At 31.5% G+C, this 25,360-nt stretch overlaps 3 protein-coding genes across 7 annotated transcripts; 1 reads left to right on the top strand and 2 right to left on the bottom strand.

The window, feature by feature from the left end:
- Positions 1-196: 196 nt before the first annotated feature.
- On the bottom strand, positions 197-4,384 carry LOC123227971 (vacuolar-sorting receptor 7-like). 5 transcript variants are annotated; one of them, XR_006504574.1, is made up of 14 exons: positions 3,857-4,379; positions 2,534-3,229; positions 2,365-2,453; positions 2,210-2,279; positions 2,014-2,097; positions 1,842-1,918; positions 1,680-1,761; positions 1,504-1,586; positions 1,357-1,420; positions 1,135-1,263; positions 899-1,002; positions 679-788; positions 500-580; positions 197-405 (listed from the first exon to the last, which is right to left on the bottom strand). XR_006504574.1 is itself a non-coding variant. In XM_044653141.1 (13 exons), exons 1-13 carry the CDS (start codon positions 4,146-4,148, stop codon positions 309-311), a joined length of 1,977 nt encoding a protein of 658 aa, XP_044509076.1. In that variant the 5' UTR covers positions 4,149-4,384; the 3' UTR covers positions 197-308. The 5 variants fall into 5 exon arrangements, 3 of the variants coding, with proteins under 3 accessions (XP_044509076.1, XP_044509077.1, XP_044509078.1); XR_006504575.1 differs by having other exon boundaries at positions 674-788; positions 3,857-4,374; XM_044653141.1 differs by lacking the exon at positions 500-580 and having other exon boundaries at positions 3,857-4,384.
- A 3,980-nt stretch (positions 4,385-8,364) lies between these two features.
- LOC123227095 lies at positions 8,365-10,294 on the bottom strand. The gene is made up of 2 exons (XM_044651743.1): positions 10,023-10,294; positions 8,365-8,686 (listed from the first exon to the last, which is right to left on the bottom strand). Exons 1-2 carry the CDS (start codon positions 10,240-10,242, stop codon positions 8,550-8,552), a joined length of 357 nt encoding a protein of 118 aa, XP_044507678.1. The 5' UTR covers positions 10,243-10,294; the 3' UTR covers positions 8,365-8,549.
- Positions 10,295-18,939: 8,645 nt separating this feature from the next.
- LOC123228385 (transcription factor MYB61-like) lies at positions 18,940-20,148 on the top strand. Its single transcript, XM_044653770.1, has 2 exons — positions 18,940-19,084; positions 19,281-20,148. Exons 1-2 carry the CDS (start codon positions 18,955-18,957, stop codon positions 20,087-20,089), a joined length of 939 nt encoding a protein of 312 aa, XP_044509705.1. The 5' UTR covers positions 18,940-18,954; the 3' UTR covers positions 20,090-20,148.
- Positions 20,149-25,360: the final 5,212 nt, after the last annotated feature.

The raw sequence follows: 25,360 nt of genomic DNA, 5'->3' as shown, positions 1-25,360 counted from the left end.
TAAGTTTTCACCACCTCTCTGGAGGACAAGCCTTGAGCTGCAGCCCCAACCAGCTGAGTCTTGGCTCAATGGACCCTCCTACTGTACTTTTTTCTCCCCATCATAGGCGTCTTCACTCCTTGATGCGAAAATGTAAGTCTAGTGTAGCTATATCTACCGGTGACCATAAATGGTGAAACATAGCGCTATCAGAAACTTTCTGCGACTAATCGGAGCTGGAGCTTTTATTGTATATATGCATTTACAAAGCTTCCCCATTTGTAACTTTCCAACTGTTAACCTTACTACATAAATATTCTTGGCAAACTTTATCTGTAAGAACAAAGTTTAATTTCTGATAAATTACTGATTTCTACACTCCATTGCATCATTTGCCAGGCCCTTCTTACAGCTCGACCTTTGTATCTACAAAAGTGAAAAAAAAAAAAAAGTCGTCCCATGAATAATAAGTCTGTATAACGTTCACCTATACAAGGCGCAGATAGAGCGTGAAGAAAACCTGCGTGGTTTGTGCTACATCGATTCTAACATGAAAAGCTTTGCAGTATTTTTGTAGCATAAGTTGCTTTATAATCTACTTCTGCAGATAGCAAGACAAGACATTTAGTCACTTTCAAACGACCGCTTGTAAAAATAGGTTAGAACATTGATCCTATAGATGCGAATCAATCACCTTACACATATGTTTGTTGAAAAGGTTGTGCTTCGCCTGATGCTTCGTTATTGTGCTGGTTTTCAAGTGGCATGTACTGTGACATTATGGCCATGATCTCTGAGTCCATGTAAGACTGCAAATTGAACAAGACGCATGATTAGAAACATATGGGAAGTGATTTGGATGCAGAGAAAGAAACAAAGATTGTTGAACAAATAAGAAATTAAACATGTGTAGTCATACCCGAAGTCGGTATTTGTAGAATACGTAACCAGCTAAACCAGCAGCGGCCACAATTACTAGGATCACAGAAGTGAGTAACCATCTGAATTTCGATCCACTTCTTTCTGTAGATTTGATGAACAAAGATTAGTACATGACAGTTAGATGTTTTTGATTTGCAATTTGCGAAACCTCACTACATAAAATGGATCATTGCCAGTACATCAATGAAGAATATTTAAATTTCCTTATCTTACCAATACAAGTATCTTGTTCCTTTATGTAAAGAAGATCTCCTTTACACTTGCACTCATATCCTCCCCAGGTATTCTTACAGGAGCAGCCATCGCACTGACAGGCGGAATGCTCCTTGCACTCATTGATATCTGGTGCAGAATGGGAATAATACAACAGAACAATTCAGATATAAGATTTTGAAAGAGAAAAAAGCTATAATAACACTGTGAGAAGAAATGCACCTTCGCATGTAAGACCATTCCCTCGGAAGCCCTTTGGACACTGACAGCCAGTTAACTGGGACTCCTGCTCCACATGAAATGAATTCCATTATGCTACTAAAGAAGAATAAAAAAGCATAACAAAATACAAGGATAACATCACTGAACTGAGCAGGCTGAGAAGGTTAATCCATCTTTGGAGTCCGACCAGCAACCTCCATTGTTTAATTCACATCTTCCAGGTCCATAGGCTGTAAATTAAGGAGTAAAAGCAAATAAGAATTGAAGGTGGACAAATTAGCAGAGTTTGGAAATAAGTAGTCATCTCATTGCAACAATTGTACCTTCACAGGATATATATCCGTCTCCCCTGAACTGGACACCCTTCACGGTAGGGCACTCACAGACTCTTCCCCTAAATGTGTCCTGAAGAAATTCCAAATTCCCCTTGAATTAAAAATTTAAATAAATTACTTTAAAAAAATTGTGAAATCTATATTTTGTACCTTGCAAGCAGTAATGTTGGCTTTGGTGTCCTGCCAACAGCCACCATTCCTTTCAAGGCACTCATTAGTCTCAAGATCTGCCAAAAAAATTAGGCAAATTCAGAAAGGGAAAAAGAAAGGCAAAACATTTCCTGGGCACAAATAATATAAGGTGTCAAATAAGTATAACAACCTCCACTTAAACAAATTGGAGGATCAGTTGTCTCCCGGAATCCAGCACATATGGCCTTGAGCACAGCCATTCTATCTAATTTTCCTGCAAAGAGTTAAAATTAAGGGCTTCGGCATCTGGATATAGTCAATATTGTTGACTTTATAGTAAAAGGATAGCAAGAATTGCATATAATGATGATCATTAAATTACAAACCTCGATATTGTACATTGTTGATAACTAGTGTTGGCAAGATTGTAACATCACCACGAGATCCTCGACCAAGCTAAATTTTAAAATGGAAAGATAAAACAATGAGTTAATTAACTGACCCACATATACCACTTTGATTTCCTGAGAAATTAAATTACCTGGAGTTCTTGCTCTGTTTTCAGCACTTCATTCTCCACATCAGCTTCAGGATCTCCCATACATTTCTTGATCTTCTCGATTGGCAGATCTGTGTTAATAAGAAGGAAACCATTAGAAACAACATAGTGAGATTCCAGTTTAGCACTCTAATCAAGCATATAGACATACCAAGTGATTTCATGACATCCTCAGCACATCCTTTGCTGTACTTCTTCCCCTTCATGGAGCATCTGATATGAAAATCAGTTACATAATCCCACCAAACCAAGGACCGGTTACTCTCATTAGCGACTCTGTGCACACAAAGCTGCCTCAAGTTCTCAAAAACCACATCCTTTCCTTGATATCCTTCTCCAAAATCCTGTTCTGGATCAGGCGCACAATATCTCCCGTGGTTTATGCACTGAGACTTGCATTCGCTGCTGTGAATAAAAAACACAGGGCAAAACCAGGTTATGTAGTGTGGTGTAAACAAAGTGTAGCCACCCTTCTCCAGGATTTGAGCATGGCCCTTGAAACTTTTGACAAAGTTCATCTGCTCATCGCAACGAGTTCCACACTCATCATTGCTGTTTGTCCACAATTCATACTCAACTCTCTGATCAGGATGGGGCACTGACTCTCTCCAGTCCAATTTTATGACAACATCTTCTTCTCCTTTCTTCAAGGCCTGCTTCAAGCTCTCACCAAAGGAGCGATCTATTAGCGCCGAGGGAATTGCAATTTTCTCCACGTACCGATCTGCAACAGTGCTGTCCTCAGGAGAATCCATGGTGATCAGAGGTTCATCCATGTTATCAGCAATTAAAACTGCCGCTGCTCCTGCCTGTTGACCATTCCATACCTTCAAGACAAAGAAGCACTCTAAGAGTGCAAGAAAAGGGGAAAAGAAAACAAATCAACAAAAGATAAAACAACAAAAACTTTCATGTTTCATTTGCTCTAGCTCAAACCACTCAAGAAACTTAAATCAAAACATCAATGTTACGAAACCAAAAGAAAAAAAACAGCAAAAATGCACAAATACTCAAGATAACCCAATACAGGAAACACCACAGGCAGACAATGGAAAAAAAATTTCACTATGAATGAATAAGATTACAAAAATTCTCTCTATTTTGTGGCACACTGACACTCTTTTTAGGTGCACTATAATACAAATCTCCTTCAAAATTCACCTTTCCAAATCCGCACTTCCTAGTCTAGATTAAAAGGGTTTCTACAATGAGAAAAGAGACAATTTTGTGGCCAACAGAATGCTATAAAACAATTGTAAAAGTAGAAACAGGGGAAAACAAAGCACCTAAGTCCAAACAAGACTAAAAAAACTCTTACTAAATTCATATAAAATCCAATCAACAGAGGAAACAATATTTCAGAAAGCATATGAAAACAGAACAGAAAAATAAACGATAAAATTAAAATATTAATTCGAAAACAAATCAAACCTTATAAAATCAACCCATGAAAATTTTCGCAGAAAAAACTCACCTCCTCTATCAAGAAGCAGAATGGTTGGTCTGTGAAACTTAGATTTGAAAGGCTTATCACCCTTAAAAGCTTCACAACCAAAAGTTTCTTTGTCAGGATACACAACAGAACCCACCAGAAATCCTCCATAGTCAGGAATCCCAAAGTTCCCAATTGCACCATCATGCTTTGAACGCAGGCTCAAAGGAGACAACACGCTCAAACTACCCTTCTCAACCACAAACCTCGCACACACAGAGCTCAAAACAGCTGTCAAAATCAGAAACAACACTGCGAGCTTCTTCATCAACATGGCTGAAGAAAGAAAAAGGAGAACTGGGTTTGTTTCTGTTTCGGGGTTCCCTTAGTTTAGTTAAGGAGGATACTTAGAATGGAAGTTAGGGAGCAAGAGTTGTGGAAGGTTTAACTTAAAGGAAGTTTGTATAGAAAAATGAAGAGTCAAAATCAGAGCATGACGTGAACGAGACGAGAGGAAAAGTGCGGTGGACGACAAAGTCAGCGGAGCTAACATCTCTTGGAACATGGCAACAACTAGCAAACACTCCTCAACTACTAGCTGCTTGGAACAACATCGGAACCAAGGAGAGATTATTACCCGTTTTGCAAAATTTTGGCACATTCGGAATTCTGGTCATCAGGGTGAAAAGATCAGAAACTTTTTTCAGTAAAACAAATATGTGCGCTACAAAGTCATTTCCTCCTTAACAATGATGCATCATTTTATAATTTTAAGATGGAATCTAACTCAAATTGATTTAGGTTTGGATATGAGCTCAATTTGATTAAATTTAAATTGAAATTCTAGATTTAATTGGTAAACAAATCAAACTCAAAGTGAAAAATATTTAGCTCAATTTAATGCATGAACCAAATGTTTGGCTCAAGTCAAGTTTGTATAGATATTTATTTTGACAATTATTAAAATAGTGTTAATTTAATAATATTATTTTAATACTAAAAAAATATTATTTTAATTATCAAAATTCGACTCACAAAATTGAGCCAAATTAACAAGCTACAAAAGATAAGTTAAGCTTGGAACTTCCAATTGAGTTGAAGTTGAGTTTCCTTAAATTAGTTGACAAATTTGAGTTATTTAAATTAAACTCAAATCAATTTATATTTAAATTTAATTTAATTAAAATATAATTTTAAATTAAAAATAAAATAATATTAAATAATGTGATAATACCATAATTAATGCCTATCATCAATACTCTTCTAAATTGAAATTGAGTATTGACCGGGCTTCATTGAAATTGAATTAACTTCGCGTGAAGATGGGGTTGGACTAAAATGTTCAAAATTGATTGATAGATGTGGAATTTATTTGAATAAATAATTAGTAGAATTAAATTAAATATTTTATGGGTTTTGTGATTCTCTTAAAAAAATAGTCATTAAATTAAATAGTTTACATCATAGTTGACTCGACTTTCCACTGGCTGAATACACAATGAGTGACCGATAAAATTTCAAAGTTTTAATTGTGACATAACCTTTAAAATATCTCAATGAAGTCCAAGATATTCATTATTCTTGTCTTGGAGTTTTGCATTTTAGCCCTAATAATTTTTCTATCCAGAGTTAACCCCAATGTTGTATATGTAAATACCAATCTAAAAATATAATAATAGGAAAGCCAAAAGACTTATCCCCCCCACCCAAAGTTTTGTTGAAACCCAACTCACGTGCATTAAATTTAGAAAACCTAAATGTTCACTCATCGGTTGTTAAGTTTAATAAAATCCATTAAATTTAAAGGTAAAACTATCATTTAACAAATAATATTAAAAAAATAAAATGTTATTTCATTTTTTCTCTTAATTTAAAAAAATAATAATTTTTTCTACTAGATATTTTGAAAAGTTATATTTCCTCTTAAAGTTTGTAAGTTCTTCCCTTTTTCTTTGACGACTAAAATTCAACCCTGAATTAATAGTGCACGAAGATGGAGATGAGACAGATAAAATATGTCAATGGAAGATGAAGATCCGACAACAAAAAAGGCCAATGGATAAATGAATCGCAAAATCAAAGCTGATGCTTTGATTATTCAAATTATAGTTTTTTGTCATTGATTTCCATTGAATTGGGTTTGACAAAAGATGAATCAAATGATGGAAGCACTTTCATCTCTGAATCTAGTCGATTCAGCCATTACTTCGATTCAACTATTCTTTAGAAGTCGTTCTTTTAGGAGATCATCGGGAGGAGGGTAGAGACCGAAGAAGAAGATGGGTGGGAAGCCAAAGTCATTCAACGACAAAGAAGGTTGCTAAAAAAGGAAGGAGGAAAAAACTAAACTTTAAAGAAGAAAAGTAAAATTTTTAAAACTTAGATATAAAGAAAAATGATTAGTTTTAAAACTTTAAGAGATGAAATCCCATTTTTTAATATTAAATAATAAATAACAATTATACTCTTTAAACTAATAAATTATATTAATTTTAATAGTTGACGGTTAAATATTTAAATTTTTAAAATTTAACAAATATAAGTTTGAGTTTACACTAAACTTGGATAGGAACAAGTCTTTTGGCCTAATGGTTTGCGTATGAATATATACATGTTTTTCTTATCTTCTTAATTAATATATTTTTATGTCAACCAGTCGTATCTATGGTGTTTATTTATTTAGATTTATTTAGTGGTTAGTCTATTTTAAGTCTTGGAAAAGATTATGCTTTTCTTTTTCATATTGATATTGAAATACTGTTACTATCCCAGTCAACCTAACATTATTTATTGATGGTTGGTTGCCTAGTCTTTGCTTGACTTGTAATCTACGGTCAAGTTTGGAAAATTTTATGTGATTCATAGCTGCCCATCAATCAAGTTGGTTTGATTTTTCAGGTTCAGATGTAAGACTAAGAAAAAAAAATTGAAATAAAATTATGTGTATTAAAAAAATATTAATTAATTATTAATAATAATATATCATCATATCATTAAATAATTTTTAAATTAAAAATAAAATAATATTTATCCATATAATTATCTATTAATTTATATTTATTATTTATACATATACCGATACTCAATAGTTTTTAGCCCTACTCATTTAAAAAAAAAATTTGGCCTGATGATTTTAAGTCTTATTTCTCATATGGGTCTAGAGATGAACTCCTACGCAGACCTACAATGGCCTCATGAATGGATTTAAATTATAAAAAATTATTAATTTATCATGAAAAAATACATTATAATATAATTATAAAATATTACATAATAATAATGCCATGACTAAAATGGTTATGCCAAGCCAAGTGACTTTGAATACAAAAGGTGTCATCATTTTAAGATTGTTAAGTTGAAATTGATGATCATTTCGTCTTTAAAGTGTTATAGTGATATTTGTAAAACCCCGTTATCTAATAGATAATGATATGAGAGACAATGCTCTCAAGTTTTGAATTGATATAAACTTAACTAAAAATTAGTCCATTTAAGAATTTGTTTTAGGAATAAAAATATTAATAGAATTTGTCGTAAATATAAGAATCTTAATGTATAAAGATATTAAAATCAATCTGATTTTACTGTAAATAATTATGTTTTAGGCGAACTAAGATAAATTACGTGAACCTTAATCAAAAGAATAAAAAATTACTGTAATAATTTATATTTTATTATTAACATTTTATCGTTTAATTTATTAAATAATAAAATATTAATATAGTATTTTAATATCAAATTGAAGAGATAATTAATATAAAAAAAATCTAATTATCATTTTCCCTTTAGTCATTAAAAGAATAATGAAATAATCTTAATTTTATTATAATTTTATAATAAATAATAAATTTGATTTAACATATTTAATTAAAATAATATTTCATCATTCTTTTTATTATTACTAACCAAATATAATAATTAATTTACCTAATTAATTGAACCCTAAGAGTTGTTATAGCCTCTGCCCAAATGTGAAACCAGCTGGAAATGTTAACCGTGATCACAAGGGTGGTCGATACCAGCAGAAGAGTGTTGAGTCTCTCCTTATGGTAATCTATGGTACTTGGCTCAGGAGTAAAAATCAAGAAAAAATGACTTCTCAGAATAAAGAGGAGATGACAGAGACCTATTGTGTGCAGCAAGCATATATGTTAAAATTATTGGTTGGTGAAGACATGCTGGTTCACTTCTACAAGGTTCAACTTTATCCATGTGTTACATGTAAACTTATAAAGGGGTGGACTTGAGTCAGCTAGATTGCCAACTTGAGCCTAGGGGATGTTGAGCTCAAACTCGAGTTTGGAAGGTATTCAATTCACTAAACTCATGAGTCTAAAGTTCAATTCAAAAAGACTAAAACGACATCTTTATAACTAATACGTATCAAAATAACATTGTTTTAATTGATTTTGACTTGATTACAATATTGAGCAAAACTCAACTCAATATTGTAACCAAACTCGAGTTTTAACTCCCTTCAAATTAGCTCAAGCATGAGTTCGATTCGACTTGAATCCACCCCTAAACATATATATCTCCATACATAATGGTAAGATGTAATAGCTCAAACTTCATTTGCATCAACTTGTGCTTGCTCAACAATATTGCAAGCCAAACATTAGCTCACAACTCATTTCTAAGGCATTGTAATATCACAATGTCAAAAAGGTAAAATTTAAATTGCCTCACTACAAACAGGAAGAGTAAGTTTATAAACTCAGAATCTTTTATAAAACTAATAATCTTGCTTCTTCCAGCCCTTACCACGGCGCTTGTTTTTCTTAAGTTTTAACTTCTTTAGAGACTTCTTTCCTACTCCTCCAACAGGCTTCAAGGAGCTTTTGTTTTGATTGCCATCAGCCATCTCCACGTCTGTAAGATGGCAATATTAATATACATTGAGCACTATAAAATGCTAACAGGAATTATGATTGGGCTGAATAGTACAGAAATGATGTGTTCAGTCTGAATTTAAATAAGAAACAATCACACAAATGCAATTTCCTGCACACAAATGACAAACCAAAGAAATCTACAAAAAACCTAAACAAAGTATTCAATGATAACAGCAATTTCAAATAAAAGGAGAACCATTTTTTTTTCATTTTTCATGAAATATTTTAGATGATTCCAAACATGTTCCAATATTTACCATGAAAAAAGTTTATCTAAATCTAACACAAGGATCCAAACCAACTTCAACCAACAAACATGCCAAAAATTCCAAACTGAAAAATATACTGAATGTATAGGGATCAGAAGATATGTTAGTGTCTAAAGTAGAGAAAAGTGACTCAATTTCACCAACCAAAAAGGTTTGGGCTCGTATCTATAATAGATTATGAGAAGGTCGGTGAAAAGGCTTCTCCACCTCTTACAACATTAACTGAAAGAATCTTTCTTAAACACAAGACAATGCTTCCTTCAGCAAGTGGGAAACATCAACCTCATTAATGGTAGGGAACTGAACTCCATTAACTTTAGGCCAGTAAACATCAATTTATTGGTATAAAGTCTAATTATTCATATATTAAGGCCACAAAGTATCTGGAGGAATTAGCTAAGAGACCATGCAAATAATCCACACAAACTTCTGTCAATCTACAAAGAGATAACTTCAAACAGCACAAATTCAATATCTTTCCTTTAGCCTTTCCAGCTTAAAAGTTCTGAATTATAATGCAACCTGAATTTCTCATACAATAAATTAATTGCTCATCGACCAAACGAAGCTGAGCAAACCATACTAAACAGGCAATACATAAAAGACTCCCAATACCAAGAAATCAATTTTTTTTTTTTTTTTCTGAATTCGATCAAGCTTAACCTCCCATATATTTGAGAGTAAAAACGAACACACTTCAAGCTTAAAATCGAGTATTCACGGAGTAAACATAAACAAAACAAATTTGCTCAATAATTAGGCCAAAATTGAACAAAAAATTGAAGTTTTCAATTCAATACCGAAATAAAAGCTTCAGCTAAAACAATATAATAATTTTCTCGGAAATAAAAGCATCCAACACACAAGAAGAAGCAAAATTGAAAAAATAAATTAAATATTGGCAAAAATAATTTAAAAAACAGCTTTCACGACCATATGGCCGACCTAATCCAGAAACAAAAGCACCGGCGAAAAACTGAGAATTAAGCCATGAATTCAAATAGGTATTGCGCCAATCAATCTAAGCAGAGGAAATAAGCTTACCCATATCATTATTCGTTGAAACAGTAGTGGTGGTGGTTGTGTTTACATCCATAGACGTGTCACTGTTTTGTGGAATACGAACAGGGAGCTTAGGAGCGGCAAGGGCAGCTTCTTGAGCGGCGAGTTTAGCTTCGTCTTTCTTATCGTATAGAGGCGTCACTAGCTCCCGCCTTATGGCTCTCAGCCTCTTCTCTTTCTTGGATCTCATTGACTTCGCCATCTTTGAGCTTCGGATTGCGTTAGGGTTTTGTCTTGGTTAGGGTTTTTGATGTTTGAATTTTATATCGAAGAGATTGTGTCGGTTGGGTGCTTTTGGATATTTTGGAGGATAAAATCCGAAAAGCCGCTTTGTAATTTGCCTACAACCCGTAAACCCAACTTCTTTTTCTTTTTTATCAAAGACATCCTCATTGTGAGGGGTAATAATATACAAAGGAAAGCTCTCCTTAATATGAAACAAGAACTCATAGATAGAGAGGTTTGGCTATGGAAAAAATTTCCTTTCAATTAATATGAAACAAGAACCGGCAAAAACTAATATATGTGCAATCAGTGAACCATAATAAAGGTGTAATTAGGTCGAGTGAAGTTGAATAGTATTTGGCTCGATTATATTAAGACATAACTCAAGCTTATTAGTTGTTAAGCTAAAAAAAGAAAAAAAATCATCATTAAAAAAAGAAAAATCATCGAAAAAAAAAATCTATTGGCAACTCGCTCAACTTAAGTTAAGGCCACAATTCTCAATGGAAAAAGTCCATGTATACTTCTCCACCACCAAGAACCAAAATTTGAATGAGTAATGTTACATATATACAGTGGATATATTTTTAAATACACAAATGAGTATACAGATGATGTATTATTATATAATTAGATATTATTTTACCATTAATTTAAAATCACATAATGATATAACGATACATTATTTGTGTATATAATTATATAAACAAAACTATATATATGTAATGTTATTGAATTTAAATTGTATAAAACTTGATAGACCTATGCTACAAGGGTAGTGGAACTACTCAATAATTTGTGACAAATACCAGGTCCAATTTGAGTTAGGCCCTAGACCATAATAAGCCCATGTTTGTCCAAACGTCTTGAGACTAGAAGAGTAAAGTGTCTTCACCACTTTTAGAACTTTGTTTCAAGTAAAAAATGAGTTAAAGACAGTTCTATAAATGGAAAAGATACATTATTTTCAAAACAAAAATTTTAGTAGGAATTTAAAACAGAAAAAAATTTTCAACAAAGTTTCTCAAAAGCAATTTGTTGTATACTTTCATTCCTTACGCAAATGATACATATGATTCAATATTTGGATATGTTTGAAATCGCTTTTGTTTCATCGATTCTTCAATTGATCTGTAAAGAAATATATATAGTTTCGAATTGGCCTTAATTGCCATGCAACAATGAAGTAGAAGAAGAGTAGAAGTATGTGTGGATTCGAACCCAAATAAGTACCAAAATTATCAGAGGATTGTCAACAATATGAATCTATGACATTAATGAAATAAATAATATCATTAAAAAGATAAACAAAATCACAGAAAATGGTAAAGAGTATCATCAGAGATACAAACGAATCGAATTACAACTTCAATTTGAGTTCTTCTCATTCATGTCAAACGTAGATTTGACTCCAATCTGATTAGACTCAAATTCACCCATGTATTAAAGTAGTCTACAATGAGTAAAGAGTTGAAGTAATTGAAAAAGTAAAGAGTTGAGTTTAAGGGAATTAAAGTTGTTGAGAGGAAAATCAGGAAAAAGTTAAATCAGCTAGTCGAACTAAAGTAAAGAGTGGATGTATTTGGTTATAATAATACATCCACGTGATCCACATACACTTTTAAGTCAAGTAATCGAACTGAAGAGTTTATAATATTGAATCGAATGTCATTATGACTTCTAAAGAGGAAGAAGAAGAAGACTGTATATTACATCATTAACAATGCCTTATGCTTTATAAAATGTATTAAGGGTATCTTAAGGTATCATTAAGATTACCCCTAATGATACCCGTAATTTACAACATGGTTGGTGAAACTTGTAACAGCTTCAACATTTACGAATATTATATTACCAAGAGAACATCACACATGTATGATCTCCATAAAAATATATAAGGACATCTTGACAAAATTTGCAGATTTCATTATTCAGATAAGATAGAAAGATTTAATATTTATCGTCATCTTATATTTGTCATAAATAAAAATGAAAAATGATTAAATGTATCATATGAATTGCTAAAATTTATCTTTTTTGTTGTTTTGAGTGAGGAAATTTCTATCAACACATTGAATTATTATAGATGATGTAACTATTTGTTACATACTATATGTATAGTTAATCACCTCAATTGTTGCACACTATTTGTATAGTTAATCGTTTCTTTGATATCAGTTTTGACTTTATAAATTTGTCATAAAAGGGTTTTGATCACACAAAATATATCAATAAAACTATATATTACATAAATAATATATGTAATTTTATGTATAAATAATGATATATTACCATATATATATATATATATATATATATATATATATATATATATACATGGGTTGAACATGAACATAAACAAAAAGTTAGCTAGAGAGATAGATGGGATGAACAATGAAGGATAAAGATGAGAAAAGACTAGTTATTAGAACATTGAAACTTTGAAAGTCGACAAGTGGGGATAATCAAGTTTGTTTGGCTTTTGAAGATTAAAAGTAAACAATTAATTAAAGAACTCAAAAGAGAAGGATTATCGTGGAGTCTGTGGCTGTCGGTAACAATAATTTATGGAGAAAAGCTTGCGATGGAATGGGGGTCCATCAAGCTTAATGATGCTTAACCCATCTTTAACACACAATCAGCTAGGGTTTGAAGAATATGAAGAAGAGAAATGAAGAAGGAGAAGAAGGTCCCATCATTTTGAATAGTAGCAAGTGTTAAAAAGCTAAAGCTTTAGCTTTTGGTCATATATTTTGGCTATGGAAAAATGGGATATCATCATCATTGACTTTCAAATTCCACGACATTTTTTCAGCACCCCCAAAAAGCTAGGCATACATGAGCACTCATGCCGATTTTAACATTTGTATCAATGGTCTCTACCTTCGAGGGAAAAAGAAAAACATATGTCTCTTTGTTTTGAAAATATTGAGAAAAAATAAATCCTATATAAGTGACTTATATTTCCAGTAAGCTGATTTTGTGGATCTGAACAAGTGAACTTAAAAGGAGAAGCTCAAACCCATAAGCCATAAAATAGTTTATAGAAAGCCTATAAGCATTTTTAAACTGTTCGAATAAGAATATTTAGATAAAATATCAGTATGTACATAATTTTATTCTTTTGTCATATAAATATAAAATATCAACATAGAAGTAATAACAAAAAAATAAAAGGTATGGCAAAAAAACTCTTCAACACTAGAGATCATACATATATGATTTTGTCTTATAAATATAACACGAAGTCTGTAAGAAAATAATTATAGACATAAACTTTCAAACATTAAACCAAGCCACGTTAAAATCTCTCTTATCTTTCTTATTTATGCATATAGAATCTCATATATTATCTCACTCATAATCTTAGCATATAGATATTTTAAAATATTGAAGTGTCCTCATCTCAAAATTTTTATATACGAAGAATTTCAGATAAAATAACTTTATTGTGCAAAGGTATAGTATAAAATCAACATGGGACAGAGATAAGATCATATATACGACAAATATATAATGATCATATCTTAAAGAGTTGGTAACTGTTTAGTTATGGAACAATTCTCCCTTTTATATATTTAATGCAATATTATGGTATCTTAATTAATAATAAATAATCTACAGAATCATGAGCCTGTATTTCTTCTAATTGAATTCTAAAACTAGCAGCCTAGCAGCACGCGCATGGAAGTCCCATGCAAGGAGAACTGATTTATTACTATTTTTTAAGCAAAGGTGAAAGTACTCCATTTCTAAAAGTAAATATTATGTTATTTTATAGAGCAGAATTAGTTGTTATGATATTTGTGTGTATAACTATTAGATTTGGATTCATGTATGACAGATTGATCCAATCTAATTACATAAACTATCATAAACAGTTGAAAATAGTTGGATACTTAATATTATAACAGAAAAAAAGAGATTTTCTCTTCCTTCTCTCTTCATAGAATTGCAGAGAACCAAAATACAGAAACTCCTCCGAAAGCAAACACTCCTCTTCCCATAGAATCCAAGCAAAGCACATAAAAGTAAACTGTGTTGTGGGTAATTAATAAATTACACTTTAGACTTCGCGGATCGTTTTCAATACGAATCAAATAGGCCAGAATTCCAGATATGGTTATTTACAATAATCGAACTAAAGAATTGGCATAATGATTTTTTCCTACAATAACTTGCCAAAAAAAATTTGTGTGTGTATGTGTGTATGTGTGTGTGTGTGTGTGTGTATATAAAAAACAAACACTATAGATAGTTTTTACAATTTTCAGTCTGGAAAATTTTGATCGAATTATTTGTTATTAGTATTGGATATTGATGTGGATAAAGCATTAACCGATGTCTTTTAATAAGGTTAAGTTATATGGCATCCATAGAGAAGATATATTGTCAAGGGTGGATATTTGAGCTGAGCAAAGACTTGTGTTTGAATTTATATTTGGTTTGAATGAGTCAAAACCAATCTGAAAATTCAAATTTATATTGACTCAAATTTGAAGATTTATTGATATTATTGTATAAGGGGCACTTTTTCTCTTAAGTATTTTTTTCTTTTATGTTTTTTTTTAGTTTCTTCTTTGATGGTTCTTCTTCATTTTTTATAATTTTTCTTTTTTTCTAGTGATTTATTGTCTTCTTCTTTAATTTTATTGTATATTAATCGATCAAATTAAATTCAAATTTAAACTAATTGTTTTAGATTTGAATTGAAATTCAATTTCATCCCTGTAGATTGTTTTATATTAACTTAAGTAGATATCTCATTAGAGAACCTCAGAGTGACAAAATTCATTATACCATTAATTAGATATCCATTTATTATCTTAATTTTCTAATAATCCACTGTTTGCATTTAAAAACAGAAAAGAAGCTAGTATAAATATTTATAAGCATTACAAGCCATCTCATGGGTCATCTTTTTAACTATTTGTCTAGAAATATTATCCCATTATATATTGTTTAACAATAAATTTAACAAGAACTTATGTCAAATGACACTATTTTAATCTTTGAATAGAAAATTGATAATTTTTTAAAATTTTTTTCTTATCAAACAACACCTTTTCAATTTCAACTTATTCAATTGACATTCAATTTTCATTTTCACTAGATCGTGTCAGAATATATTGGGTTTATAAGTATAAAGATTGAAACTTATATACATAAAACCAATTGACTTGTGTTAAAGTCTAACCTACCACACTTATATACCACTCACCTTACTCACTTTTACTGGATATGAGACATTTTCTTTTAGTCTCTAATAACCTCCCTTAAGTGCAACCACCATAGGTTGTTAGACTCGTTTGGTTGAGTCGTTTGAACAGGTGCATTGTCACTTGTATCCATGAATACTTTAGACTGTTAGACCTATCATTTGACTTTGTGCTCTGATACTATATCAAAATATATTAAATCTATAAGTGTAAAAATCGACACCCGTATTATACAAAATCAATTAACTTGTGTTAAGGTCTAATCCACTACACTTATATATTACTTACTTTACTTACTTTTATTAAATATGAGATCTTTTTTCTTTTAATCTCCAATATCCTCCCTCAAGTGCAACCACCATAAGTTGTTAGACCCACCGTTTGACTAAGTCTGTTTTTTGGATGGGAGTATTATCACTTGTATCCATAAACAATTTAGGCTGTTAAGCTCGTCATTTAGTTTGTGCTCTAATACCATATCGAAATATATTTGACCTATAAATGTAGAGATCAAAACCTATATTATACAAAACCAATTAGCATGTGTTAAAGTTTAATCCACCACACTTATATACCACTCACTTTACACATTTATATACCAACTGGATTGAACCTTAACAAAATCCAATTTATTTTGGATAACACAAGTTTTGATTTTTACACTTATAGAGCTAATATATTTTAAAATAATATCAGAGCACAAGACAGACAACTGACCTAACAATCTAAAATGTTTTTAGATACAAGTGACAACATACCCATAAAAAAAAACTCAGTCAAACGACAGATGTAACAACTTATAGTGGTTGTATTTGAAGGAACATGTTGGAGATTAAAAGAAAAAAAGTTATATATCTAATAAAAGTGAGTAGTATATAAGTGTAATTGATTGAACCTTAATATAAGTCAATTAGTTTTGTATTATACAAGTTTTGATTTTTACACTTATAAATCGAGTATATTTCGACAGATTGAAAATTAAAAGTGCCGGTTTAAAATATTTAATATTTTTTCTTTATATTAAAAGTAAAAAAAAAAAACTAAAAAATTAAGAAAAATGAACCAATTAATTACTCTCTTCTTTGAGTAATTTAATTATATTGAAAGAATATATAGTAAACAAAAGTCTGCCTTGGCGGCAAGTGAAACATCGGCATTGATAGCCTCCTCCAAGAAACAAAAAAGATTGATCAATAGTAGAGGGATAATAATAGATTTTACTTTAGGTCATCCTTGTAATGATATGATATTTAACAGCTTATAATAATTATATTTAAGAGAGTATATTAAAAATAAAAATAAAAAATCGTATATTTAATAAAAATAAGTAATATATAAATATGATCGATTAAATCTTAATATAAGTCAATTAGTTTTGTGTAATACGAGTTTTAATTTTCACATTTATAGGCTAAATATATTTTGACAAATTAAAAGTTAAAAGTCCCAGTTTGAAACCTTTAATTTTTTTTCTTTATATTAAAAGTAAAAAAACTAAAAAATTAAGAAAAATGAGCCAATTAATTACTCTCTTCTTTGAGTAATTTAATTATATAGAAAGAATATATAGTAAACAAAAGTCTGCCTTGGCGGCAAGTGAAACATCGGCATTGATAGCCTCCTCCAAGAAACAAAAAAGATCGATCAATAGTAAAGGGTTAATAATAGATTTTACCTTAAGTCTTCCTTGTAATGATTTGACAGGGGGAAAACCAAAATTGACAATAAGGAAAAAAGATTCAAGGGCTATCAATCCATCGACAATTATATAATAATATTCTTTAGAAATTTTATATCACGGCTTTGTTGATTAACTTTTCCACGTGATTTCCTCTCAAAAATTATAAAAAAAAAAATTCAATGAAAAGCATTGTTTATAACAGAAAAACTAGGAAAAAGCCAAGGGTTAAAATCATGAAAGTAGACATATCCAATCATAACAATCTTCGTTGACACCAAGAAATTGACTCCCTCAAGCAACGGTTGAGTGAAGAAAGGGCACACCCCTCTCTTGCTAGTTTAATTTATAATATAAAATTTTATTATATATGTAACTCTATGTGTAATTAAACATATGATATTTATATCATAAAGTCTAGAAGAAGGAGAGAGAGAAGGGGGGAGGGAGGGAGAGAGAGCTTTCTAATTAATTACATGTTGAATTTTGATGCAAGAAATGATGTGGGTTATCTTTGAATCATTAGGTCTCTTCTCCAAAATGGCCATATTATCATTCACCCTCCACCATTAATCATATCTCTTTTCCTTGTTTAGTATCTTTAACTTTTTAATTAGTCACAATGTTCATATCCTTCTACGTACCTCTCATGTACAATTTCTTATTAACAAATTGAACCCTTCTATACAAAGTAAGATGGGTATTGACACCATGCTTGGGGTAAATTATGTAATTAGTTTGATAAAATAATATGAACATCAATTTCAAGTGGCATATACACAAGACAACTTTAACTAGATCTTATAATTTATTAACAATGAGCTCAAAAATGTAAACAATATAGTTTAAGCAATTTAATCAATTAATGGTTACTAGCTAAATATGATTGTAATAAAAGGTGGACATAATTTAAGTCGAATCAAACTCGGATCATTGTTTGACTCGAGATTGACTCTCTGCCAATGTCATAATATCAAAACTTATCTTATTGATACTCATTTTTTTTTCCAACAATTCTTGTTTATTTTTTTCTTAGCAACTCTTTTTCCATAATACATACTATTATTGGCAATTTAAACTTCAAATTGAGGTTGAACTACCATATTCTTGTTCAAAATATACTCTACATGAATCTACCCTTACTTTTAATTTTATAATAAAGAAATGTGTGAATCATAGTTGACATCAAAATCTTCAAGTCTCTAATAAATATTAATAATTAGCATAATTAGAGTGAAGAATATTCACATTTGACCTACTTAAGACCTTAATTATAATTAATAGTGATGAAAACTTGACAAAGTTCTAATCAAGAAAATCAATTATCTTGAAGTCCTTTCAAGTTTCACCATCTTAGTGGTTAAGCTCTTGTTGCTTCTTAAAGGTTGTACAATAGTTTTGTATTACGTACTAATCAATACTTGATTTGGCTTTAATTTATTGATCAATAAGATTAAACAGAAAAAAAAATGGAAAAGGTAGCAATTGAGTTTGAAAACAATGGTTGGAATGGAAGCTACCAAAAAACACTCAATGAAACCAATGGTCCTCTAATGAGTACACCCCAAGACAAAAAATTTTCAAGCATTTTTCTTCTGCTTCCTCTTCTTCCTCTCTCTCTGCATGTCCCTATCATATTCATACATGTATAATACAGGCAAATTAAGACATGTTTAAAATTCCCAGTTTGGAGGAATTCATATATCTATATAAACAAGTGCCTAACTTTCACTGAACTGTGAGCTTTATTTGATAACACTATTGATAATTGATCATCAAGCTTGAGGTTGAGATGGTGCATCACTGCTGCAGCAAACAGAAAGTGAAGAGAGGCTTATGGTCTCCTGAAGAAGATGAAAAGCTTATTAAATATATCACCACTCATGGCCATGGCTCCTGGAGTTCTGTCCCCAAACTTGCAGGTAATTAGTTCTTATCGAATATATTTAAAAATTTATTTCCATGGCCAGTACTGGGCCCTCAAAATCTCTCTCAGGAGTTGGCAAGGGGCTATTTTGACGCAGCTTTTTCATTATAGAAATGAGAGGCCATTGTAGCTAGGATATTGTAGCGTAGAATAGGCTAGAATTTCTTAATTTGGGTTGTTTTGATTTGTAGGGTTGCAGAGATGTGGGAAGAGTTGCAGGTTGAGATGGATAAACTACTTGAGACCGGATCTGAAAAGGGGTTCATTTACTGAACAAGAAGAGCGGACTATCATTGATGTTCATAGAATTCTTGGCAACAAATGGGCTCAAATAGCAAAGCATTTGCTGGGAAGAACTGACAATGAGGTGAAAAATTTTTGGAACTCATGCATAAAAAAGAAGCTTCTTGCTCAAGGGATTGATCCCAACACTCACAATCTCCTCTCTCCTCCTCAAAATTTTCAGAATAATACTAATGCATGCAGCAAGCACCTTCTTCCTCCATTGTTCCTGCTAAATTCTCCACAAGTTAAAGAAAACAATTCTTCCATGGAGACCATGAATTTCAAATCACCATCTCTCAGCACATTACCTTACAAAAACATCATCCCCAACTCTTTATCGTTGCATGAAATTCCAAAACTTCCAATTATTTTGACCTCTCATCAGTTCCAAAACCCTAATATGTTCTGGGCTACAGAAGGCCAAACTCATTCCCAAAATGTCCCTCTTCCTTCTTCTTCTTCATTAAACCCAGGTGGGTTCGGCCTCATTGATGAGAATTGCATGTGGAATAGCGAAAATTTTGAGCTTGCTGAAGCCACTACAAAAGAGATCTATGAAGTTGCAGTTGAGAAACCTTGTGGGCAAATCAGCAACAACATGAACACATCATTTGAGAGATCTGGCTTTGATTCTGAGTTTGTGGAGTCAACAGTAATGGCTTGTGGAATGACTAATAACCTTAGTGCCGTAGACCAATTTGCATGGGATTGTTGAATGATTAATTAGGGATTTAATGTTTCTTTCTTTTACTATTAACTATGAAGCTTTATTGTCCGAACGTGGCCATCTCGAAACCCTAGATATCAAATCTTGTGAAATATGATAAACAGTTGCGTATGTCTCGTTAATGCTTTATCTCTTTCCTTGTTGATTGGTTTCTTTCTTGTTAATTACTTTCTTTTGTTAATGGTGGAGAAAGTAAAACACAGAACAGAAAGCACTTTTGATTGTTGGGTTTTTAGGAGAAATAGCGACATTTGAAAGGGAAGGGGTCAAACTTTCAACGACTTGTATAAAACTATTCACATTAGTAGGGGAGACAAAAAGAAAATCCATTTGCTTTCACTTTTTCCCTAGGGTTTGTTGATGGGGGTGGATGATTCATGTTGACTTGGTTCGAACCTATTGTCCAACTCAACAAGCTGATATTTAACTATAGCTCCAACTTAACAAGTCAGATAAAAAATGGTTTATTTGTTCATTTAATGATATAATTCATTCATGTTGATAATACTGTTTATTATGTATGTAGCTTTCAGATGACACTATATAACAACTAAGACAAATTCAAGATATTATAGATTTGATATAAACTCAAATTTACCCTAAGCTTATAAATGGATAGATACTAACAAATACAAATAAATTGATTTGTTATCATATAATTGATTGATTTTTAATTAATGATAAAAGTAAAAAATTAGATCACCGAATTAAATAATAATACATTAGTTTGTTGATACTCATTAGTATATTATTGTTTTTATATGTAATATTTCTCTTTAATTAATGTATAAATTATACACTTAAGAGATATGTCATCTTGAAAAGAGATGCATTTGCTTGGGTGCGAGCGATTTCACCTGCATGACCAAAGAAATGTTATACTCAATTATCAAGACACTAAAAGAGATGACTGGAAATCGTATAGAATAAATGATATGATAATCACAACCAAAATGTATCCAGATTTGGATATTGAATGAAGAAAAATAACCATTAGAGTTTTTATTATAATAATAATTATTATAATAATAATTCATTTAGTGATTAAATAATAATATTGCTCCTAGGACTGACCTTTAAATGGCTTTCTCTAAACCATTATTCCAAAAACATAAGAGGAAAAGAAAATTAAAATAAAATCACAAAATTATAAAAATACCCTTCAATAAAAAAAATCCAAAATCTTGAAAAGACATCCCTTGAAATATTTTTTTTAAAAAAAAAAGAAGTCCAAAAGCCCTATCGACTACGCTCATGAAAACACGAATTTCGTTCGATTGGCCATTTCGGCATTCTAACATTGTCAAGACTCAATACTATTCTTCCTATGGGACCTATTAAGATTAAACATGTAATGAGTTTTTCCTTTATTATACTTATGTACATCATAGTGTAGATTGTGTGATATTAATTTATATACAAGAGTTATCATGGATAGTTTGGACATGTATCATTACAATTATTATTTAATTCAATGATTTTAAATTAAAATAAATATTTAGATTAACAAATCATATTATAATAATATATTAATTTGTTTATATATGTAAGTACTCTACTTGTACATGTATTATCGGTAGACTCTAAAAAAGAAGGTTCACAAAAAAACCAATAATAGGATAAATTGTTGTTTCAAAAAGAAGAGGAAGAAGTGAAATAATAAAAGAGCTCAAGTGTAAAACGTTAAAAGAAAAAAAATAAAAAACGACATCGTTTAAAGTTGAAATGCAAAAGATACTTAATTAGCTGTTAAAATCATTTCACTTTTGCTTTACAAAAATTATTGCTTTTGAATGTGTTACCATGGCCATGCTATTAGTTCTTCTCTTCAGGATCAGTCTTCAGTTTCTGTCTGTATTTAATTTCTTCGTTTCTCTGCAGCCAGCCAAGTCATCTTGGATTCGTCACATTCAAATCTAAGGGGTTGGTATTGATAAAGTTAATTTGTCAGACTACAGGAAATTTTTCTGCGACACCTAGATTAAGAATTAGAGTTGAGGAAAAACTAACTAAAATAGAATTTACAACTTAGTTAGAATGTTTTTCCCCACATTGGACTAGAATAAAAGCTTAGCTTAGCTTGCTAGGAAATTTTCTTTATCGATATTTTAGGTGAATACCTTGATAATTAACCTTTCCCTATCAAAATCATCTTACTGTTTTTATTGCATTTCATGTGATTTAGGTTTTCAAGTTGCAGCCCATACATGTTAGATTAAACACATCTATGGGTCAAAGGGAAAGTGATATTGTATTAGCAGGCGGTGTAAATGGCACTTTGAGGTACATATAGAGTCGTAGTCTGATGAATTTGTTATTGCATCCTCTCTGAAATTAATGCAAGACCTTCACGATGTTCTTAAACAATTTTATTATCTCTTAGTTTCCTGTGATCATTAATTGGTGATTGGACAGACTCCATCCATCTTGGCTATGTGCGTGTGTGCATATTTCTTTTCAAATAACCAAGAATAAGTGAACTTGTAGTTTTTTAATAGGGCATGTGACCTTTGAGGCTCACAAAAAAATGGGTGAAAATGAGGTGATTGATGAAGATAGAGCAGTGATGTCGAAGTTCTTGGGAAGATTGCATTGTTTTGGGGTTGTTTGTGAGGGGATTGAGAGAAACAAAAGAATTTATGAAGATTATATTAGAGGGGCAGATCCTCTTCTCCTGTGGGACAAAGTTAAATTATATTATTTTTCGTTTCGTTTTACTATTTTACTTCCTGAATATACTTTGATATTCTCTTCTATCACTAGTGCTTTTTCAGTCTTGTCATTTTAATAGAGGAATTCATGTATTTAAGTTTGCCTGCTTAGATTTTGGTACATAGATAATGACTAGTATCCTGAGCTTTGTTAATGTAAATTCAAGGAGTAGGCAGACTTTTCCTTCGGTGAGTGTAAAGGAGAATAATATGATGGTTATCTTGCCCTTGGGAATTTGTTCAGGCGCATTATAACACCTCCCTTTATAAATACTTAGCCTAATTGACAATGTATTCACTCAAATAAATTCATTCATGACCATAACTCGTACATATGAAATTACAAATTTACCCTTATATAAATAAAATCAACCAAAACATATAAATGATGTTTTAATTCAACAAAATTCATCGTCCAATACGTAATTATAGTGTGTAGCTCATACATAATCATAAATTGAAAATGACATAAATACCCTCATGCTGAAACTATGTTTGTTGATCATTGTCTGTTTTATAGCCTTCACGATCACTTGTATTTTTATACACATAAAAAGTAAAAGAATAAGTGAAAAATTACTGTTTCTAAGACATATATTTGTATCTTCTTTTTATTTCTAATTTTCTCATTTCACCGTTTCTTTTTCTTTTCTTCCTTTTTAAATATGACTGCAAGCCATGGGACATTAGCCATGTGCATTTATAAGCCCCTTAGTGTGGGAGGCCTTGGACTACGTCCTGCAAACTAGGTGGTCAAGACCTGGCACAACCGGGTATCTTGGGCCAGCTCCTTGGCCAGGGGTGTGGGGCTAGTTGAAGCCGAGTTGAGCCTTTGCAAGCCACTCACATCTCTGCTTAGTTATTATCAAAACGAGCTTTGTCGTTATTATTATTATTGTTATTATTTTTGCATTCAATGAGTTCATAACTTAGACTTGGTATAATATCAAAAAAAACTCTTAAAAATTTAAAAAATTCTATATCTCCCTGAACTTTTACATCTTATAGGACAAGTTTTATTTGATTGTCAATTTTTAGAATGTGTTCATATAACCCAACATTAAACTTTTAATGTGTAAAAATAATTTATAAATATATAAGCTATAGTGTTTGACGGTAATTTGTTAAGTTGAATTTGAGTTGTGAACTCTCGAGTTTGTCAAATTTTTGATTAATTAAATCTTGTATAAACTCAATCAAACTGAGTTTGAACCTAATAATACTCGACTCAGCTTGGCTTTGAAAAATTATTATGTTATATAACTGTTTTTTTATTAACCAGTCTGGAAAACTAAAACTTTATAAATATGATGTCTTTGGTGGAGAGCACCACAATTTACGTAGTTGGAGTATCAAATCAAGGGAATTGTTATTTCATGAAAATGTTTCTGTTGAAAGTAAATTCACTTGGCCCCTTATTTATCACGTTATTTTTATAATAAAACAATGTTATTTTATCTTTAAATTATATATAAAAACAATACAGTTTTGATAAATTTATTATCAATAAAAATGATGTCATATGTATATATATTTATTTACTAAAAATAGGTATATATAATATTGTTTAAGTTATAATATAATGTAAATGTTATGTAAATAATATTTTAAGTTTAATAAAATGACATCGTTTTATTAAATTTGTATAATGAAAATATGTTCAAAACAATGACATTTTAAATTGAACAAAATGGCGTTGCCTCAACAAAAATCAAGCCATTTAGAGCTTGTTAAGCGGAACATCTTATGACTTGAGCTTATGTTATGACAATTTGTATCTATCTCTATCTAATTGATTTGACAATCAAGCTTGAGCTAACTTTACTTAAATCTAAGACTAATTTCGATGATGTAAAGATACTATTAGACTTGCTTGTTCTTTGTTTCTTTCCTAGTCACTAAATCTCCACTGCAGGGCCTCTTGGAAAGCTGGACGAAAAGCAGAGAGCCATAGATGGGAAGCTTGGTTTTGATCATTGGATGGACTGTACGTACCACATGCACTGGCCCTGATTCTTCAATCATCTTCAAGTAACAAGTATATTTAAAAAACAGATCGAATCGATCCTTAAACTAGGGCTGGATTCGAGCCGAGCCGAGCTCGGGCTCGGCTCGGTTTTTTAATGGCCGGCTCGAGTTCGGCTCGAGCTCGACTCGAGCCGGATTCGGCTCGAGCTCGACTCGAGCCGGATTCGGCTTGGCTCGAGTTTGGCTCGTTTTCGGCTCGGCTCGGCTTGTTTTACATATCAAAACGACACCGTTTTGTGTATATATGGGGATCAAAACGACGTCGTTTTGTATAAAAAATTTTTTAAAAAATATACCGAGCCAACCCGAGCCAGCTCGGGCTCGGCTCGAGCTCGATCGAGCCGAGCAGAGCCCGGCTCGTTTCGGGCTCGAACCGAGCCGAGCCGAGCTCGAGCCCGAGCTGGCTCGGCTCGAATCCAGCCCTACCTTAAACCCTTGCCAATGGCACATGGGCATGCGTATTTAATCCTTGTATAGGCAAATATTGTTTTGAAAAATTTTGCACTCGATAGAACTTGAA

Source organism: Mangifera indica, chromosome 10, assembly GCF_011075055.1.
Source record: "Mangifera indica cultivar Alphonso chromosome 10, CATAS_Mindica_2.1, whole genome shotgun sequence".
Taxonomy (NCBI): Eukaryota; Viridiplantae; Streptophyta; class Magnoliopsida; order Sapindales; family Anacardiaceae; genus Mangifera; species Mangifera indica.
The sequence above is the reverse complement of the archived record's forward strand: the minus strand, read 5'-3'. Positions and strand labels throughout refer to the sequence as shown.

Coding starts and splice junctions, on each gene's coding strand:
- LOC123227095 (XM_044651743.1), bottom strand. CDS start 10,242: ATGGCGAAGTCAATGAGATCCAAGAAAGAGAAGAGGCTGAGAGCCATA. Junction 8,687..10,022: donor TTCAACGAATAATGATATGG/GTAAGCTTATTT, acceptor GCCATCTTACAG/ACGTGGAGATGGCTGATGGC.
- LOC123227971 (XM_044653141.1), bottom strand. CDS start 4,148: ATGTTGATGAAGAAGCTCGCAGTGTTGTTTCTGATTTTGACAGCTGTT. Junction 3,230..3,856: donor TCTGCTTCTTGATAGAGGAG/GTGAGTTTTTTC, acceptor TTGCACTCTTAG/AGTGCTTCTTTGTCTTGAAG. Junction 1,919..2,013: donor TCCAATTTGTTTAAGTGGAG/GTTGTTATACTT, acceptor TTTTTTTGGCAG/ATCTTGAGACTAATGAGTGC.
- LOC123228385 (XM_044653770.1), top strand. CDS start 18,955: ATGGTGCATCACTGCTGCAGCAAACAGAAAGTGAAGAGAGGCTTATGG. Junction 19,085..19,280: donor TTCTGTCCCCAAACTTGCAG/GTAATTAGTTCT, acceptor TTTGATTTGTAG/GGTTGCAGAGATGTGGGAAG.